The 20,412-nt window shown below is 46.5% G+C and overlaps 1 protein-coding gene across 15 annotated transcripts in view; it reads left to right on the top strand.

Moving 5' to 3' along the window:
- The window catches only part of GLI2 (GLI family zinc finger 2), a 193,428-nt gene that overhangs the window by 159,951 nt on the left and 13,065 nt on the right, over positions 1 to 20,412 (top strand). For 14 of the 15 annotated variants that reach the window (XM_048953311.1, XM_048953315.1, XM_048953313.1 and 11 more), the window contains 6 exons: positions 5,938 to 6,139; positions 8,241 to 8,454; positions 9,938 to 10,051; positions 13,344 to 13,475; positions 16,848 to 16,997; positions 20,217 to 20,381. In XM_048953311.1, the coding sequence (XP_048809268.1) occupies positions 5,938 to 6,139; positions 8,241 to 8,454; positions 9,938 to 10,051; positions 13,344 to 13,475; positions 16,848 to 16,997; positions 20,217 to 20,381 (977 nt within the window). The remainder of the gene's footprint in view (positions 1 to 5,937; positions 6,140 to 8,240; positions 8,455 to 9,937; positions 10,052 to 13,343; positions 13,476 to 16,847; positions 16,998 to 20,216; positions 20,382 to 20,412) is intronic. The other variant, XM_048953321.1, reaches the window with a different exon arrangement.

Below are 20,412 nucleotides of genomic sequence, written 5' to 3'. Positions count from 1 at the left end.
AAAAGCCTGCATTTTCAAATCAAATGTTAACTCCCCTCCAGTGTCACAGCATTCCTGGTGGGACACTTTTGAAACTAACTGTCAGCATCTGCTCACCAGAGCAGATCTCTTTTCTAAACATGGGTGCGATGAGGTGGATTATTCCAGGTAATGGGGTGGAGAAGGCACCCATGGGGCAGGAAAGTCTGAATGGAGAGCTCTCATTGTTACCTGCAATGTAACAATGCAGGTTCATCATCCTGAAGGAAATGCCATTTCCTCTGGCCTGACTTGATGCTTGTGCTCTTATAGCTCTGTACATCAGAAGATCTGTAAATATTGTACAAAGCAAAGCTGTTTCACCATTGGAAACCCTACAGAGAAAGGAGACAAGGTGATCAGTAAGCAATGCACTAGTTGCTCCAGGAACAAGATCTAGGTCTTTGGAGTAAGGATTCTAATGGCCAGAGAGAGAAGAAGAGTTTATCTTTAAAGCTATCACTTCTGTTAGTTACAGTGTTGGAAGCTTGTTTGAGTTGTCCTTACTGATTATGGGAATGGTAAAAAAGTGTCCTGAATCCACCTTATGTCCAGATGGCACTATACAGACGGTTATTCAAGTCACAGGGGCTGCACAGGCATCTTTGTGCAACCTAGCAAGCTGTAATGGCATTTCATCCCTTTTTGAAGGCGGGGATGGACTCCTGCTCTGATTCTTGCTGACTAGTGCATGGCAGTCACAAATGTCTTGACTTGATAAAATCAGTTTCATTGGGAAAAGGCTTTGTTGAGCACAGGACTGGCAGCTGGAACAGTCACCTGGGATGTGGGCAGACATTTGAGCAGGACTTCATTCCCCCAAGTCAAACAGTGATTCAGCCTCCACTGTCTTTCCATCAGTCACTGTTGTTGAAACCTTTCTACTACAAGCAAATGATTTAATAGTCGTCAGGGTAAGGAGCTGGGCTGGCAGTGTAACCAGGCAGTCACTGGCAGGCTCTCACAGTTAGCAGTGTGAGAGGTAGGTTCAGGACTCCCCTCTAACAGATTCACACAATGTGACTGCTCGATTCGGAGGTTTGGAGCCTCACAGTGACCTGGGAAAAGTGCCTTGTGTGGGCTGAAGGCCCAGCACACGGGATGTGCAAGCTGAGCCTTCTGCATCACAGATGCCATCCCAACCCAGCCAGTTGCTGGCTACTCGGGCAGACGGCCCGCCCTGCGGTTACTTCCTTAACCACTCTGAGAGATCTTTTTTTGTTGTTTTCTTTGTCCCGGCACAGAATGGAAACTTGCTGAAGTCTCAGAAAAGGTTCATAGAATGTGAAACGGTTTCCCACCCAGTTCTAGCCAGCAATCCTGTTTTCCTCCCTAGAAAAATATGTGCAGAAGAGAGAAAAAGTCCCAGAGCATCCCATAAGCACTCTGTCTGGAGTTCTGCTGCACTCTGGTTTCTAAAGAATTCAATTTACATATGCAAGTTGGGTCGTCTAAACAGTTACCTTGTGGATTGGGAGTAGAAGAATGCAGCCTTGTCTTTCAGCGAGGATTTGAGGGAAGCATTAGTATTCCTTGAACTGTGAAGCTGATCAGGCCCTGGGGAGGGCAGAAAGGAGGGTCCCAGGACAGCATCTGGTGCCAGAACAAATGTCCAGCATCTGCTGCAGTCTGAGTGAGACGTGTGCTGCTGCTGCCCAAGGGGAGAGGGGAATAAGGAACTGGCTGTGCACAGAGCTTTAGTCGCTTCTTGCTGCTGCCTGTTGATGAAAGGACCATCCGTGGATTTACTCATGATGGGAGGAGAGGGTATTTCTGAGTTCTTTGGGCTAGGTGCAGGGAAGCGGTGGCCAAGGTTTTAACAAGGAATTGGTGAGCATTTGCAACCCATGTGCTTTGTGGGCTCAGTCACTTGGAAGGAAATTTCCTCAGTGTCCTTCTCTGACCAAGACCATGTGCTGCTGTAGTGTCCTTTGGATGGCCCACAGCCATGGTGAATGTTTCCACCACAGGCTGCCCCTTGTGTGAAATGTGAGGTGTGCCCTATGGCTTGTCACTGGCCCCCTGTAGATAAATCAGAATTTGGGAAGAAAATCAGTTTCTGACTAATTTGTGGATGTGATAATTCACAGACACAGTACCAAGTGTGGGCTGTGGCCCATAACTTCTTTCTGAGCCTTGGTGAAAAAAATTGGCATTCAGGGGAAAGCGACTAAAGGTTAAAAGGTCTCTGAGTTAGAGAGGCACAGAGAAGTTTGTTTTAAAAGTGGAAATTCAGGCAGATTAATGAACTTTTACATCATTCCTTATTTTTGTTTCAACTTCTGAAACAAAGCTTCTGAACAAACCTTATTTCAGAACAACAGCAGCCAAATTCATATTTATGTTTGTTTGCTTCAAGAGTGGGGAAGGGTACTCTGACTACCCTGGTGCTTAACACTCCGAGGCACTCTGTCCCCATCTCTCTGTCTGAAAAATGGATCCCTCTTCATCTCCTTCTCAGGGCATTCATTGCTGGAAAAGTTTTGTGCAGTTTTTCCTTTGAAACATTACTGGGTCTCATGCAATACAAGATTTTGCTCATGTATTCAAGTGACTGTCAGTCAGCTCACTCTGAGCACTTTGTCTATGTGTGCAGCTCCCCTAACATTTGTCTTTGTTGCTGCCTGTTTCCACTTGATGTTCGTGTTTCATGTCGTCAGATCAGGGGATTAGGCCAATTTTATTAAGAATGATCCTAGTGCTGTTAACCTGCTTTTGAGTAATAATTGTGAAAAGATTCCCCCTTCTTAACACAGTCTTGAGTGCTTCCTTCTGTGGTTCAGTTCCTTTTACATTTCAAGATGCTTCCCTTCCTGGGTGCTGCTATTGAGAGGAGATGAATTGTTCATCTGTAGCACCATTATAGGTCACAGCCTTCTCTGAAAACTTGCAAGATCTCAGAGGCTTTTGTGTAAAGTATGAACCCAGCCTACTGGATCTACTCTCAAATATTCTGTATAGCCCAACAGTACTTGCAGGAGCTAAATCAGAGCAGACAGACACTAATGCAGTGGATATTACTGGTTTGGGGCAGGAGAAGTCCCAGACCAGCTTGCCAATCTGACAGCTTTCAGCAGAGCTTTACACAGGGAAAGAAGGGCTTACCTGTACACAGCCAGAAGGTTGCTGGTTGCACCAGTGAAAGCAGGGCTTCTGTTGGACATCAGGACTTCTTCCCTTTGCAAATTAACGGTGACCAATGGCTGAACCAGCACTGTGGACATAAATCATTGGAAAGAGCAGCGAGAAATGAGTACAAGGCTTTTCTTTCTATTTAGTAATTTATCAAGGGAAGTGGCACATTAATAAACAGATCTCCCTTGAGGTGTGGGAATAACAGAGATAAATATGACTGTCAAATCTGGCCTGCTTCCTTCTGTTAGAGAAGGAGAAGACTGTGGGAATGCAAATGCAGAAAGCAATAACTATATCTGGAAAGATGCATATTATTTGTAGGACAGAAACATTGACAACTCAGCCGAGATGGAGCCCCATTGCATTTGGTAGATGCAACACATAGGAAATAAAACACAAACCCTATCTTAAGGAGTTCATCTGAATGTATGGCACTGGGAAATAGGGATGCAGAAAGAAGCAGCAACCCGCGCAAGGCGATGTAGATGGGGAGGGCTGGGACAGCACCCAGGTTGTCCAGGGTGTGTAATGAATGAGGATGCCTTATTGCCAGGAAAATAAATTAATGAGTTCTCATCAGTGATAGTAAATGCATTATTATGTTGTGGACAGAGTACTGCTTTCACCTTTACAACTTGGACCCAAGCAACCCTTGTGGTTGTTGTTTTGGGGCCCTGTCAGAGCCCACATTTCATGGATAAAGTGTGAAATTTGGGCATTCTCCAATCCCAGTCTTTACAAAGGAACTTTGTTTGCTCATTTTGGTTTTGATTCCATAGCACCTCGGCACAGTGGCGTCTGCTTTTCCAGCTCCTGAGGGAAGCAGCACTCACTGTGTGAGAATGGGGCAGGGCTGGTCGCAAGCATTCAGAAAGTTTGAGTCTGGTCCCACCAGATCATGGGACAACCTTGAAGTCAGGAGGTGATGTTATAGATTACCGTGTGCTCTTTGTGTTTGCTACCTGGCCCTTGAATTGAGTTTCCAAGATTCTTCCCCACCCCATGAGGCTGCAGAGCTGCAGTGAAGGAATCGCAGCCAACAGCTCTTGAAGCTTCCCAGGTGTAGGACAGAAGTCACAAGAGTACTTGGTTCAGCTTAACCTTGTATTTCCAGAGTAATCTCATGCAGATCACTTACCTTGTGCAGAGAGGGACATTATGAGTAGCAGGGGAGCAAACCCTATGAACATAACAGTATCTGGGCACAGCAAGGTTGGAGCCACTTGGGTAAATGAGTGACTCACTCATTCCAGGTTCCAGGAGATTGAAGCCCATCCACTGTGCTCAGGAAAATGTTGACAAAAACTTTTGTGAGCCAATACAAATCAAGGAACACATTATTCTTTCTGCCAGGTTGTATTTTACTACCCTTGTACATCCCATTTGCCCCCTTCATACCAGCACTTGTCTGCAGGGCAGAGAATTTGTGCTCCTGCAAAGTGCCAGCTTTCTATTTGGTGAGATGCAACTGAAATCTGTCCCTCCAACTGTCTAAAGAAAAATAGCTTGCATTGCCTGTCTGGGCAAGTTACTGCTTCCTTCACAGTCTTTAGTGGGATGTAGCCACAGCAAGCCTGAACGGCAGCTTCCCAGGAGACTACAGCTGGAAAAAACAGGTAGTAATGCAGCACTGTGCTCACTTGGGTGGATTATGGGGATTACCACTGGACCCTGTAGAGTATTTCACCCTTAAAAATCATTTTTAAATAACAGCAACTCTTGGAAGCTGCTCTCCTTGCTTTGGAGGGACAAGCCCATCCACGCAGGGCTGAGGCTTGGCCAGGCATTGGCCATACCTGGTTATCGGGAGCTGCTGTGATGTTGCCCAGCCCTGGCTCCCATCTACACCACCATGTGACTTGCAGGTTGTTTAGTCTTGGGCAGAGCTTCCTCAGGATGAAGTCAGTTGTTCTAGTTAGCAATACCGAAATGTTGGGGGAGGCCAAATTAGTACAGTAGTAACTCACTGTGTGTTGCAGATCCACAAACGGGACTGGCAGGGTTGGAAGTGACTTCATGCCTGAATGATTGACAATCGCTAATGGGGTCCAGGCCCTGGCAGATCCCCTTGGAGGAGGAGAGCTTGAACTTTTGTGTCTGAGCTGCCAAATTGGTTTTCTTAAAACTCCTAATTTACTTTTGAGGCTCCCAGAGTCTCTCACCCTGCTTTAATTGGGTGGTCAGCACTGTGCTCACTTTCATTCCTGCTCCCTCTGCGCACCGTTGCACGCACCATGTCCAAGGGCTGCCTGGGTTCTGACATGGTTCCGCTGGCCTCTACTCTTCGCTGAGTCAATGGGGTGGCTGTGCTCATAGAAATCCTATGGGGCCTTTTCCCTTTTAATTTCAAGTTTATTTAGTGCCAATGAAAAACGATGACTGACAGGCTTCTGTTTACCCTCTGAGGAGGATGCAGTATGCCGTGCTGCCTGCTCCGGGTCACTCAGCACTGAGCAGAGGGGAAGCCTCAGCTGCTGCCTACTCTGCTTCTTGTACATCCCACAGCAGTCCCGAGCCAGCAGGTCTCAGCTCCTGCTCGTCACCCTTCCTAAGAACCCCTCTGTCCCCAGCACACTGATGATCACACCAGCAGTGAGCTGAGCTGGCCATTTGCATCTCCAAGTGATGGTGAGAGTGCACTGGGAGATCCCCCCACACCTCCTGAAACCCATCCTCAGCCACCAGGCATCTGCTTCCCCTCACTTGGCTGCAGGATGGAGCAGCCCGCTGGTTTTGGCTGACAAAGTCTGTGCTTCATTCGCCCCTCCTCTCTCTTTCCTGCAGTGTCCCGGTTTTCAAGCCCACGGGTGACTCCAAGATTAAGCCGAAAACGAGCCCTGTCTATCTCCCCACTGTCTGATGCCAGCATTGATCTGCAGACGATGATCAGGACCTCCCCAAACTCCCTTGTGGCATATATTAACAACTCCAGAAGCAGCTCAGCAGCAAGTGGCTCCTACGGCCATTTATCTGCCGGGACAATAAGGTAATGCTTTAGGGGCTAACTGTGTAACCCCCCTCAAAAGGACGAGGGGTGTCCTCTAACAAGGGAGATTCATTGTGCCCTTCCAGTACTTGAAGAGACCTTATAAGCAGGAGGGGGACTGACTTTTTCACAGTGTAATAGTGATAGAGCAGAAGGAATGGCTTTAAACTAGTGGGGAGATTTAGGTTAGATGTCAGGAAGAAATTCTTTGCTCAGAAGGCAGTGAGGTACTGGAGGAGTCTACCCCATCTCTGGAGGTACTCAAGGCCAGATGGGATGGGCCCTGGGCAGCCTGAACTGGTGTTGGGCAACCAGCCCACGGCAGGGGGTTGGCATTCGGCAGACGTTAAGATCCCTTCCAACCCAAACTATTCTTTGATTCTGTGAAACCCTCTGTTTGAAGAAACTGCCCCCAAAGTATTCTCAAAATTACTGGCCCACATTCTTAAACAAATATTGCCTGGGTGGATTTAAGAGCCTGATTCTAAAAACATATCTGAAAAAAAAATCTAAGCCCTTGAGTAAAGTTTTGCTCAAATCTTAATTAAAAAGCACTTACGCTAGGCAGCTTACTGTTGTCAGTTCCTGCCGTGATTGCTTAACCCAAGTTTCACAATGTTGTTATTCTTTTTATTACTTAACTGTTAAATATGTTAGTTCTAATTAACATTGTTGTTGCAAAGCAAGGGTTTATAAAGATCCTGTGCTTTTTTTTTTTTTGTAGGGGAGCACTGCCATTAGTAACCATTACATTAATTTTATCAGTTACTTTATCTGACTGTCATTTAGAAATTGTAGAGTGTAACATACTGCTAGCTTAAAAAAACAGTGATAGTCATTTTTGGACTTTGTTATAACACAACAGTGCTGTGCAGCAACCTGCCATCACACCTCATTTACTGCAGCACGCTTTTGACTCCTAGAGCTCTATAACACTGCAGTGATTTTTACCCATTATTCTTCTGGTCAAGTTGTCATTAAGTAGTTTGGAATAGAAATACTAATTGTGTGATCACCAGCAATGCATATTTTCTCTAAAAACAAAACTGGAAATGAAGTCTGTTGCTAATTATGACTCTGTTCCCTGAGTGCTTACACCATGGACAGTTTTAGTGACATGAGAAAAAGTACCATGAGTGGTAAGGACTCAGGGCAGCTATGTTTAAAAGGTGCCTAATAATTGATTTGGGGCTGAGAGTCTACAGTTTGTTCATCCCTCACCTGGAGTAAAGGGAGCAGAGGATACTCACTGCACCTCCTGTGTTCCTCCATCTCTATCAACAGAATTGTAGAATCATAGAATCGTTTGAGTTGGAGGGACCTTTAAAGGTTGTCTGGTCCAACTCCCTGCAATGAACAGGAACACCTACAGTTTGATCAGGGAATGTCTCCAAGAACAGGGCATCCACCACAGATACATTACTGGGGTATGAAAACCTTGTTTCCAGAAGCAGAGCTTCATTTTTAATGCCTCTGCCTGCTGCACCTTGGCTCTAGCCCATTGCCTCTAGCTAGCCCCAGGGAGTTGGTGGGGTTTCTGATCACTGCTGACCTAGATTGGGGCTGAACCAGTGACCTACATATGAAGGGTGACATACTTCTGCAATCCCCTGAGCCAGCATGTCCCTCACCTGAGTGTAAAGTAAACTACATGTTTTGGACTATGCTAAATGGCTTGTGATTCACCCTGGCTGTGATCTCTGCCAGGTGAGCCAGGTGATGCTGGGGTCTCACAGTCCAGGCAGCTTAACCCTGAGCTTGCAAGCCTGCAGAATAGAGTTGGGAAAAGCTGGGGGATGTGTGGCTGCAAAGCCAGATGTGTTCTGAGCTCCCTGCCAAGGGCTTTGCTGTTTTTAAACATAAGAAGCAAAGGAATTATGGTCAGTCTGATACATGGGTCAAAAAGTTTGCTGAGGTTCACATGAGACAAAGCTTGCTTTTGCAGCAAAGCACAATAGCAAGCTTATTGTTGCATTGAAGCACCTACCTGGGATGCTGCATCCTCTACGAAGTCCTGGCCGAACTCAGTCAGTCACTAGCCAAAGTGCTAAATGCTGTTTGAAATAATCCCTCATCGTTTCTTCTCCTCCCACCACTGCAGCCCTGCATTCAGCTTCCCGCACCCCATCAACCCCGTGACGTACCAGCAGATCCTGACCCAGCAGCGAGGTCTGAGCTCGGCTTTTGGGCACACTCCTCCCCTCATCCAGCCGTCTCCCACCTTTCCCCCTCGGCAGCACATGGCCGTCATCTCCGTCAACGCACCCCCGGCACAGAGCAGCAGCAACAGCAACTGCATCTCCGACTCCAGTCAGGTAGGGGTGGCTCTCACCTTGCAGCACTCTTTATTCCTCCTGACAAAGCATTTCTGGACTTGTCACAGTCAGATTCTGCACCCACCTCCCACTTTGAACACCCACACACTCACATACCAGTGCAGGAGCCATGGCCTTGATCTGGCAAAGCACTGAACATGACACACAGGGCCATCTCAGGCAGCAAATCTCCTTGAGCACCTGTCACATGCTGCTGAAGTCAGTGGGATTTGGCACATGCTGAAGTGTTTTGCCACATAAGCAGATGAATACTGAGAATCAAGCTTTGTTGGTCTTTCACCTGTCCCTTTTTCCTACTGATATGGATCATGCAGATAGTTTTAAAGCACATGACTCCTTCCCTCACAAGCAGGTAAGTGCAGCCCGTGGGACCTCTCACCATTTTACATATTGTTCCCTTTTTTCACTTGTCACTTTCTCTCTCATGTCTCTGCTGATGATTTTAAGTTTTGCAGAATCAAAGGCCATATTTTGAGTATTAGGAATGCTGCAATGTATATGAGGTCATACACCTCACCTGGTCCATACCGATACCTACGCACTCACACACATATCTCTGTGTGCACACATCCTCCCTACGCACATATGCAGTGAATATGCGTAGCACAATTTTTAACATTTTTTCTTCTCCTTTTCATTCCTTTGAAGTTTAAATTGCAATTGCTTTTCTCCCCAGAGACTTACTTCACCTCATTTCACACCCATTTCAAATTGTTGTTTTAGTTGCACTATCCTGAGCTTTTTAGACTGGTTTATTGTTTTAGGATTTCTCATGGCTGCTGAACTGCAAACTCTGTTTGTTATTGAAGGCTATTTGATTGATTGGTTTTGTTTTCTTCTCACAAACTGGCTACCAAAATAATGTGGCTGGTAGGAGTTATGCCTCTGTTTAATAACTTGCATGACCAATCTTGAGCAATTAGCAAGAGTAGTGTATTTAAAATGTTAACGTTCCAATTTTATGAACATACAATGGGATTTTTTTTCTCATGAAGTTGTTTTCATTTTTTTAAGAGCTTAGCAAAATATACACACTGCCTTTCATGCACCCAGCATGAAGGAGCCCTCACATGTAACCAGAGGCCCCCACTCTTCTTGGGAATTCATTTTCTCAACAAGTCGTTTCATCACATTGAGAAATAAAATCGTGTCTTGGGTGGGTCTTACATAACATTTTCATGGATCTGACAGGGACTGCATCGTTCCAAAAGAGCCAGGCTTGCTGATGAGCTTGCAGAAGCTGATGGTGCCCTTTATTTTCCCCTCTTTCTGGCTTGCACAAACCCACACAGGCTAGTTTTCACATGAAGCCCGTGGCAGCAGGCCAGCATGCCATTGTCCGCATCCGCTCTTGACGTTCAACTTTGACTGATTTTTTAGTTGACTTTGAACAACGCTATGGGCTGCATTGAGTCTCTCATCCCAAACCCTGTACCACATCTTGCCTGGTTTTCCTTCCTAGAGCAAGCAGAGCAGCGAGTCAGCCGTGAGCAGCACCGTCAATCCTGTAATTAACAAGCGCACCAAAGTCAAGACCGAAGTCGAGGGCTTGCCCCCAGTATCCCCAACCACGCAGGTAACCTCCTTGGTGCGAGACGTGTTGGGGCCCGAGGCAGCAAAGCTGCTGGGTCTTCTTGCCTCTGGGAACGATGCTGTTGGCATGCTTTGATGCAGTGACTGACTGAAGCATTCAGTGGGTGCTTAGGACTCAGCATGCAGCTGCTGTGGTTGGATACAGATAGAGGAGGGAGGGAATATTTGAAGCATGATAACTTTAAAAAATGGCATTGGAGTTTTCTGTGCTGCAAAGCAAGCACTATTGGTGTTTCAGAGCAAACATAGATTACAAGGGATTCTTGCATGTAGGTAGAAAGCTTGCAGAAAAAAAAAGGACTCCTTGATTCAACAAGGAATTGCTCCTAGCAACATCCTTTACACCAGTGTCACATTTGACACCAAGAAGGGCCCAAATTCCCCTTGCTTTCTTCCCAGAGCTCTGTGATTGCAAACTGTTTAATGGCTGACAGTATCCATCTGACCATCCTTTATCACAACTGTAAACTATCAGGAGTGCTCTGGGCACTTCATTTTCATGAAATATTAGGCCATGTTATTGTCAGGCGAATGGAAGAGTTGATGACAAATTTCTCCTCCTGCCCTGGTTCAGGAGCAGGTCTCAGCATGATGCATGGGGACAGCAATGTGTACAGTCATCAGGGGGCTGGTAAAATTGATGAAGATAGCATATCAGGGAAAGATAAACATGCTGTAGTCAGCATGATTAGGGCAAAGAGGCATCTCTCTGGAGCTTTGAGTTTAGGAGCGCATCCACACACTGCTGGAAAAGCACATGCCCCAAAAAACCAATCTGGCCAACACCTAGGCTAATAGGCAACATGTTTCTTTCCTGCAGCAAATGAAAAAAGATTTGAAAGCCATCACCAGCTTTCTAAAGCATCTGTAGCAGAGGAGCTGTGGGACAGACAGCTACTTCCTTGATGGCTGTCATTGACAGCAAAGAGTGCCTGTAAAGCACCAGCCTGCTCTCCCTGCAGCTCTGCCCCAGTGCTTCATCCACTGAGTCCCAAGTGAAATAAGCACTGCAAGAAGGGAGGGAATTGTTTAAAGTGGTACATGGAGGCTTGATTAGAAGAACAAGATGAAATTAAGAGAAAGAAAATGTATTCTCGTTATCTAATGGTTCCTAATGAGGAAATATGTGGAGTAATACCCCAAGAGAAATGTAGGTTTCACATCTTGCAACATTTCAGTATTGACTGAGAGATTATTGGAATATGCCTTGTGAGAGACAGTCCATTCCTGGCAGGGAGAACAGGTTAGAAGATTGAATGTCACGGGTGTCTCCTTTTAAGCTGGTCTAAGCAACAACCAGCTTTTGAAATTTGGGGATTTCCATTCTGCATGAGACTGCTGAAAACCTGATTACTGAGGAACAGCCATCCCAAAAAAGCATCCATATGTGTGTTTTGTTTTGGAAATGCTGCGTTAAAAAAACCTCATGTGAGTTGTGGTTTGGGTGTCTAAAATCCTTGCCAGACAGTATCTCCCATGCTGGTGTGTGCTATAAAAAATGTGATCCAGACAAAATCCATGGAACACAGTGAAGCATCAGGCAAGACAGACCTGAGTTACTGTGCTCTTATGATACCACAGTAGCTCCAATGCAGGCTCAGATTAATGTTGAACTAGCCAGAAATGAAACGTGTCAATCCTCTTCAACAAATTAAAAAGGTTTCTGTTCAGTTTTTTCAGCAGAAAGTAGAAACATTTTGGCAAAATGATATTTTTAGGAGAAAATTTCACTTTTTCAGAGACAGCTTTTTGTGGAAAGAAACATCTCAATAAAAGTATTGTTCACAGCTCAATCAAATAGAGCTGCTGGAAAAAGAAAGTGCTGTTTGAACTTTCTGAGGCTATTGCTCAGATATACTTTAAATCTCCAGAAATCTTTCTGTGAATTTCTACAGTTTCCTTTCCCAGGAGCCACCTTGCAATACATATATATATGCATATATATATGTATTTAGATGAAGAGCTAATTAAAACAAATCTCTTCCTCTCCGTATCTAAACCGTTGAACTGAAAAGTCACAGCTGGCATGTATGTCATGAGCTAGTTAATGAAAATTGTTGAACTCTCATACAGCACATCTTACTTTCCAAGCCATAGAATGCCATTAAGTCATTAATCATTGCAGCCTCTCAGTAGGCATTGCAAAGATGTTGATGGGGAAGGAGATGGCAGCCAAATAGGTCCATCTGGGCAGGTCAGAGACAATTTGAGATGGGTCTAGCTGTGGCCAAATACTAAAGGGGCCAAGCGGAGCATCAGATCACAACAATGTCTGACGGAGTTAGTCACCCAGGTGCTCCTGTGCCCTACAGGTGGGATGATCTGCACTGGGCAGAGGTAGTAATTGGGAGGAAAAGGAATGAAGTGGTTCAAAACCAACAGGGTTTGTTTTGCATTGCTAAATTCCAGAGTCAGCACTGGCTGCTGGTTGCCTTGTCTGTAGTGAAAGTAGCTGTGGCTTGTACTGTGTGACCGTTGTCCCTCTGACTTGTAGTAATTTGCATTCATGTTCTGTTACACTGTTATATAGGTGTCAATGTTTTAATCCTTGCAGCAGCCACATAAAATGTCTTCTGTGATTCATTTAGCTCTGAGGAGTTGGGTAGGCAGAGAAGTTCAGGGGAGAGCTCACAGTGTGCCTAGGATTAGATTAACTCATTTATGAAGACTCCATACTGGAGCCAGAGCCCCTGGATCTCTGCTCTGCAATCCACTCATCATAGAGTCTTGCTCAAGATTTTTACATTTGCCAGTCCCAGAAAGTTCTGAAGGCTCAACACTTTTTCCCTGTGGAGTGTCCCGCTGCCATAATTTTTTGGGTAACAGTTAAGCATCATTTTCTGATCTACTGAAAGATAAAATATATGCCTCTCTGCAGCCCATATCAGGTGAGACTAGTAACTATAAACTTTGGCTGCTTTCTTCATGCTTGTATTTCCCTCACCTCCACAGATCAGAAGTGTTGCTCCAGCAAAGGACAAAAACAAACATCAAAAGCTTTTTCCTTTCTCCAGCCTTTCCTGCAGCTGCTCCTGACCTGACTGGAGCCAGCACCACTGCAACCATGGCTTTAGGGCGTTTCGTGTATTGTCATTAACTCTGATCCATTTCTGCCAAAGCTCCGTAACTCATTATTTCTCTGTAATCAAGGATGCTGTGTTGCTACAATGAGCTCACCTTAGTGATCAGTTGGTACCTGCCTTGTAATCTATGAGTGACAGAGGAATTCAGATGAAAGAAGTTCACCTTATACACTGCACTGTTGTGTCTTGCAGGAGCATCTGACAGACCTGAAAGAAGATCTAGATAAGGATGAATGTAAACAGGAGCCTGAGGTTATTTATGAGACAAACTGTCACTGGGAAGGGTGCACAAAGGAATATGACACTCAAGAGCAGCTCGTCCATGTGAGTAATGGCTGGGAGGAAACTCCAGTGATAAATTTGGGTTTCTGTGCACTTGTCCTCATTTTTTATCACTAGCTGCTGTACAGCCAGAGCCCACTCTGGGAGCTACTAAAGGTGCAAATCAGAGATACGATGTGTAAACACTGCCAAAGCAGGTTGCTGCTCCCTGAGGAGTTTAGCTGCAAGAAGCGTCTCATAGATTATTTGATGTTGCTCTCTCCCCAGCTGCTGAGGCTGCAATTTTGGTCTCCCTTGTGCACAATCTAGTAAAAGAAGATCCATGTATAGGACCTGATCAGAAAATGGGGAGGACTGAGTCCTTCTCTCAGGCTGTATTCACTGAGCCTCCTCATACAGCTACACTAGTGTGCAAGGATGATCTGTAGCATCCACAGACCTTGGCCAGTGGTACAAGCTGTGGGGCCATGTCACTTAGGGACTGTTGACGTGCCCAGCTCATTCCTCTCACCTCCCTGCCCATAATCAGAAATAGAGCACTTCCAGAGTGTGGAGATATGCTACAGTGTCTCCCTCAGGGTCTGAAATAAAGAAAGTGGGCTGATTTTTTAAAAATTGGGAAATAAGGTTTCAGTAATCACAGTGATGTCCCTGAACTAATGTCAAAGCTGCTCTCTGAAGGATCTCCAAACCAAGTCATTTGAACCGAATTTTCAGTTCTAATTAATTCCAAGAACCTTTTGTGTGCTTTGCGTCGTATGGGAATCCACTGTTTGGTTTTTCTTTGACTTCTGGGGTTGACAAATCCCTCAAACTCCAAGCAAATCCCTGAGAAACTGTGTCTGAGCCCCATCCTGCCCTCAGCCCTGCAACCTCCCAGTCCTCATTTGGGCCCTGTGGTGTGAGCCCTGCTTGTTGGACACCAGCCTGGGCCTGCTGGGAATTCATCAGCCTCAGCAACAATGCTTTGTTGTAGGTCTTCATTTGACTGTAGTCATGTTTAGATGCCACCAAGTAAGCATTAGTCTCTATCCCTCGAGTTCTGCACACAAATGTAACCTTAAGCTCAGAGAGACTGTGCTCCAAATGATCATTTGGGGCATTTACTTTTCTTCAACTTAAAGCTAAACACCTGCCCAACCAACCAGATGTCACCCATTCAGAACAAGTCCTTGAGGACAGACAGATATGGAAATTGTTTTGAAGGGCCAAATGAGCAATATGCATTTCTGTTTAATGGGTTGCACTTTGTGCCTCAGGGTGGTGCTTTACTGTAGTTAAACCACAACGGCCATGTCGGATGGGCTGGTCTCACTTTGTCCAGCAGTATTTGTGCACTTCCCTCTCAAACGTAAGAAAAACCCTTTAACTCTGCCCAGTGCAGGGCAGATCCAGGCAGCTCAGCACAATTTATTTCCAGAGAAAAGCCAAAGAAAAATATTTGACAGAATGTCCAAGATTTTCCTAAATTTGGATGGTTTTAAAAACGGATATGTCTGTACTATGATTACTAGCAATGTGGGGCTGTGGATTTGGGATGCCCAAAATACACATGTAAATGAAATACAGATGTCATGGGCCAATTTCTGAGAAGGTGGCATCCCACCATGCATGGAAAAAATTCTGTTTGTGTGCAGAGCAAAGTACTTGGGCATGCAGGGCCTGTTTTGCACATGCAGTGGGCAATGTGCTTGTGGGAGCAGTGCGTGTCAAAGAGGAGCAGCAGGAATGAGAGTGTATTTTTTCAAGCACTGCTACTGCTTCCAGCCTAGAAGGCTGCACACATCTCAGAGAAGCCCAAGGAAAGCCATAGGCTTGTTAGGGGTTTAGTGAGGACTGCGGAGCAGTGTAGTTAAGTGTGGTAAGACGTGTGACTTTCCTGCGTGGTGTGATGGGAAGCAGATGTTGCCCAGACAGTGAGTTCATAAGCCTTAAGGGGGGCTGCAGTCCTCCACCAATAAAAGTGTCTTCCTCTGGCCCAAGGGGAATCCAATAGGAGAGCCTACACGCTTCCTGCTAGCACTGCTTTGCATAGTCTTGGTTGCAAGTCAGATTCCCACACAAACAGAGCCAGGAGACATCTTTGCAGTCCGGTCTAGATATGGTTTAATGTGTCCATAGGTCTCCCAGGGGGCTAACCAGATCTCTGCCAAAATATCACACCAGTGTCATGCTATAAAATCAGAACCATAGGCAGCTGTGCTCCAGTCCCACCCGAAACCTAACCCAAACCTGTCTGCCACAGCCTCCCTCCGTCATCTGGGCATGTGGCAGGTCTTTGTTCCCAGGCCTGGGTCATGCATACAGAATGCCAGGCTTAAGTTAGTCAGGGCCATGAAGGCACACTGCTCTATTTTCCTGAGTTTCTGTGTCCTCACACTGCCCCGCCACCCCAACAAATCTCATCCCAAGCCACAACATGTGTGCCTGGCCTTGGCCAGGGGGTGGAGACGGGGACTGGAAAAAAATCTCAGCACAAAAAAACAAAACCCAAACCCAAAGTGGTTTATTTTAGGATTTCCTGTCAGTGAATGTCTGCTGAAAACACAGGAGCAAGGACAGGCATTATTTTTGGCAGCAAGACCCCATTCAGAGAGACAAGGCTGCTGCTGCAGCCAGGCTTCCAATGGGCCGGTCTCCGACTCTGTTTATTTTCATCAGGGCTTCATCTGCCTCTGAATGGTGAAAAGCAACCCTCATCTTCCTCTCAGGGAAGATGAAGGCATTGTTCTGCATCTGACTTTTCAGAAGGAGGATTCTAGTGACCCAAGAAATTAGTGGTCACTGGGGCCACCAAGCTCTACCTAGCACATAGCTCTCAGCTGCTGTCATTTCCTGCCTGCCCCACTCTGAGGCAAGTGGAGGTTTCAGGGCCAGCACCGTCTGGCTCATCTCCTCTGCCCCCTCTTTTGGCATCTCTCCACAAAGGGGTCCTGTCTGCGTGGTGTGGTGTGGGAGGTTTCAGCAGGCAGAAATGACACTGTCATGGATCAGAATATTCTGAGTTGGAAAGGACCCATAAGGATCATTGAGTCCAATTCCTGTCAACTAGGGTCCACTAGCATCATCCTCCCTTCACCCATTAGCACTGGCACTGGGCACCCCTGGAGACACCAAGAGGGCTACTTGCTCCCTGGCACTGCATGTCTCCCTTGCTTTTGCAGCACTTATGGAAAACCTCTGATTTATAGCTGCTTTGGACCCAGCACCCAGCTGGACATGCTAGACCACAGCACTGGTCCCTGTGTCCCTGTGGACAGAGGGGTTATTGGGGTTATCTGTGCACCTGGCACCCAGGTGCAATGCCCAATGACAAGCACTGGGGAGGGCACGGCTGGTTTTGGGAACACCATCTGTGCTTTGCTGGCATCAGCTCTTCCAGAAGTGACCTGTTTCTCCCTTCTCTCCCACCAGCACATCAACAATGATCATATCCACGGGGAGAAGAAGGAGTTTGTCTGCCGCTGGCAGGACTGCACGCGGGAGCAGAAGCCCTTCAAAGCTCAGTACATGCTGGTGGTGCACATGCGAAGGCACACTGGAGAGAAGCCCCACAAGTGCACGGTGAGCTGGCGGGGGTGTGCAGAACTTCTTAGCTTGTCATTTGGGATACTAGATTTTGGGTCACATAAACTTGCAGACAGGATCATCGCTGCTTGCAGGTCGCACCCTGGGGAAAGTGCAGCAGGAGGAGGGCAATTGAGAGGCTGGTGGGCAAAACTATTTCATGGAGAAAGTGGGTTCAGCTCTACCACAGGGATACAGAGTGACTCCGGACAGGTCACTTAATATGCAAAAAAGGCAACTTAGTGCTTTTGTCCAAGAAGGAAACTCAGGAACAGCGCACTATAGGGAAGCAGCCAGCCTTGGTTGTGTGTAATTCAGTATCACATTCAGCACTGTCCAGCACTACTGCTGGGGGCTGCAAGTTTCCTGCACCCCTGTATCCAGGTATGCACTCCTGCCTCCCCTGTTTTAATTCAGAGGTGATGAAAACCCTGGGGTGCTTAAACCTTGGGAAGAGCTCTGTTCCCAAACCTTCTGCATGCACACAGCATAGCACCTAGCATTAATCACTCGCTGAGGAACAGTGTAGGCTGCCATTTTGTATCTCAGTCCTGAGGGTAGAGACTCACCTCTTCCTCAGCCTTGAGGGATTGAAGCCCATGTCTCCCATCCCATGTGGATCTCTCATCAAGCCACTGGCTGATGTGGGGCAGCCAAGGACGCGTGAGAGGGAACACTGGAAAAACGTGAGCCATGGAGCTCAGTGGCTGCGGCCAGCTGGTAGGAGAGGAACTCATCATCTCTTCCCACAAATACTTCAGCCCTAGGGTCCAGCTGTATCTTCTGCTATCTTCTGCTCCCACCCTCTTCCTCTTGCCAGGACCTCTTCCACTGCCAGCATTATGCTGTTCCTCTCCCCAGGGTCTCCAGAATGAGCCTCTCTTTCTGCTTGGCAGATGTCTGAGCCCTCCTCCAGTATCTTCCTCCTCTTCTGCTGCATTAGTCCAGCCTCCTGCCCCGCTCCCCCCTGCTCTGTTCCAGCTCCTGCTTACAAATACTAGGATATGTATTATTTGCTTGCTGCACAACTTTTTATCAGTCTTTCAGCTCTGTGTTCATTTAATTTAGAGCCTAAGCTCCCCAGGGCATGGGGCCGTGTCTTTTGTTTTAATCTTCTAAAGTACCTTGCCCAGTTCTCATGCTTTACCAATCTTACTTTTGAAAGTATCAAGGCGTATTGATCTGTGGTGTGCTGCAAAGTAAGCAGGAAGGGAAGACTAGCCCTATCCTTGCAGGATGGAAGGACTGAGAAGGTGAAAAGTAGCAGGGACTTTTTCTGTACTGAGATGGAGCAGGAAAATCCTCTGCTGCTCAATCCCACCTCGCTCTGGTCTTGATTTTCTCTCACTGGAGCAATTACAGAGCTGTGGGAATTTGCAGTCTTGAGCCATCCTCTGCCTGCAGGAGAACTGTGCTGCTTCTGCGTGTGATGTGTCAGAGAAACTCTCTCTGAAGAGGAGTGCTGACCATTTCCAATTGCCTGCGATACATGGAAGCTCTGCAGATGGTGCCCTTCTTCGGCAGAGCATTCCTTGCCCGAGTCTGGCAGTGATTTTTCCAAGTGCCATTCATTTCAGACAAGAAGTTTGTGGTGTACATAAAGCTACAGATGAACCCCATTGCAGCTTGGGATCCGGTAAAGAACTGTTTCAACAAATGACAGCCAGAACTCCCACTGACATAATCAAATCCATGCCTGAGAGTGGGAACCTCTTTGAACAAACACGGGATTCTTTGCTGAGATCTTACTTGAAAATGGGACCTCAGAATTTTTCTTCTTTAAATGCATGTGTGTCAGTATCCGTCAAAACTAAAATGGACACTTGAGTTGAACTCATGCTGAGTTCCTTTTGTTTTTCAGCGAGTGGAATGATGTGTTTCAGTAACCGTAAATGACTCCAGTTGTAAAGGACTGTCTGCCTATGCCAAGGGAAGGAAATGCTATACTGTGCTACTTCACAGTTACAGCATGTTCCATGGATCTAATGGGCTGAGGAAGGTTGTCTGAGGAAGGCGAACCAGATTCATCCTATCCAAACATACCTACAGAAGGAATCATCTCTTGAAGGATGTTCCTTGAGGAGATCTGGGTATCAGAACATCACAGAGCCCTTATTTCCACCATCCCCATGCCAGACCATAAAGGGATACCTGATTTGCTGTGTCTTTTTCAGCACAGTGGAGCTGTATGGGATCGTCCCGTGCCCATGTGCTGGGATCTTAGATAACAAGGAATGGGAGAACCTAGTTAGAGGAGCACTACCTGTGCAGAGCCAGGACAGCGGCACCTGAACCTAAGCGGCACCTAAGCTCACCCCATGGTTGGTGTGAGGGCTGCATTCAGCCAGAATTTGGAAGGAATGCCCCACATTTCTTAAAATTCTGCATTTGTAAGTTCCCACACGCTTCATCAAAGAGCATTTAAGACAACTTCTTGGATTTGAGTGACTGGTGAGATCCTTCATGCTGCAGATGGGGCAGGTGCAGAGAGAAACTTCCAAGCAGAGCAGAGGGTGGCGGGACTGCATCTCCTGAAGTCTGACTTTATCTCCCAAACTGCTCCTTCTCGTTGTGTGGGCAGCTGGTTTCCTTCCAGGAGCAAGGCTTCTGGCCTGTACTCTCGTCCAAGAATCCATCTGTCTTCAAGATTGAGAGCCTTGTTTTTTAAACTGGTAATGTCAGACAGCCTGACCACAGCATCTTCCGAGAGTAGACCCAAGCTGTAATTTGGGAAACTTCAAAGCTTGCAGGATTTTTACTTGTGTGTTAGAGAATGGTCTGATCTTTCCAGCTCTGGAGCTAGGGAAGCTGCAAGGCTGGTCAAGCTGTCGAGAAGCCATCAATTCTCTGGGTGAGAGGAAAGGATCTCCATCTCTGAGTATGTTAGTTGCAGAGGGATGGCTAAGAGAATGGAGGGCTGTTCAGCCCCTCTGGAAAAAGCAGTTTCTTGTTGAAATGTCAGGTGTGTATCCGACAAGGAGCAGCACCTTAAGTGTGAGTCACTGCTGAAACTCTCAGCGTGCCTAGGGAGGGGAATTCTCCCAACAAAGTGGATGTTGTTCCCTAAAACACAAGCCCTTTAAAGGGAAGGGAAAAAAAAAAAAAAAAAAAAAAAGAAAGAATGAGAAACAGATGAGAAGGGTTTAGGCAGGAGGGAAATCAATTTTTTCTGGTTAATTAATCACCCCTCTTGTGTTGTTTTTTTTTTTATTTTAGTTTGAGGGTTGCTCCAAGGCTTACTCCCGCCTGGAGAACTTAAAGACACACCTGAGGTCCCACACTGGAGAAAAACCGTACGTCTGTGAGCATGAGGGCTGCAATAAAGCCTTTTCCAATGCCTCGGATAGAGCCAAGCACCAAAACAGGACGCATTCCAATGAGGTAAGCCTGGGCTCACCGCAGCTCAACGGAG

Source organism: Lagopus muta, chromosome 8 (genome assembly GCF_023343835.1).
Source record: "Lagopus muta isolate bLagMut1 chromosome 8, bLagMut1 primary, whole genome shotgun sequence".
NCBI lineage: Eukaryota > Metazoa > Chordata > Aves > Galliformes > Phasianidae > Lagopus > Lagopus muta.
The sequence above is the reverse complement of the archived record's forward strand: the minus strand, read 5'-3'. Positions and strand labels throughout refer to the sequence as shown.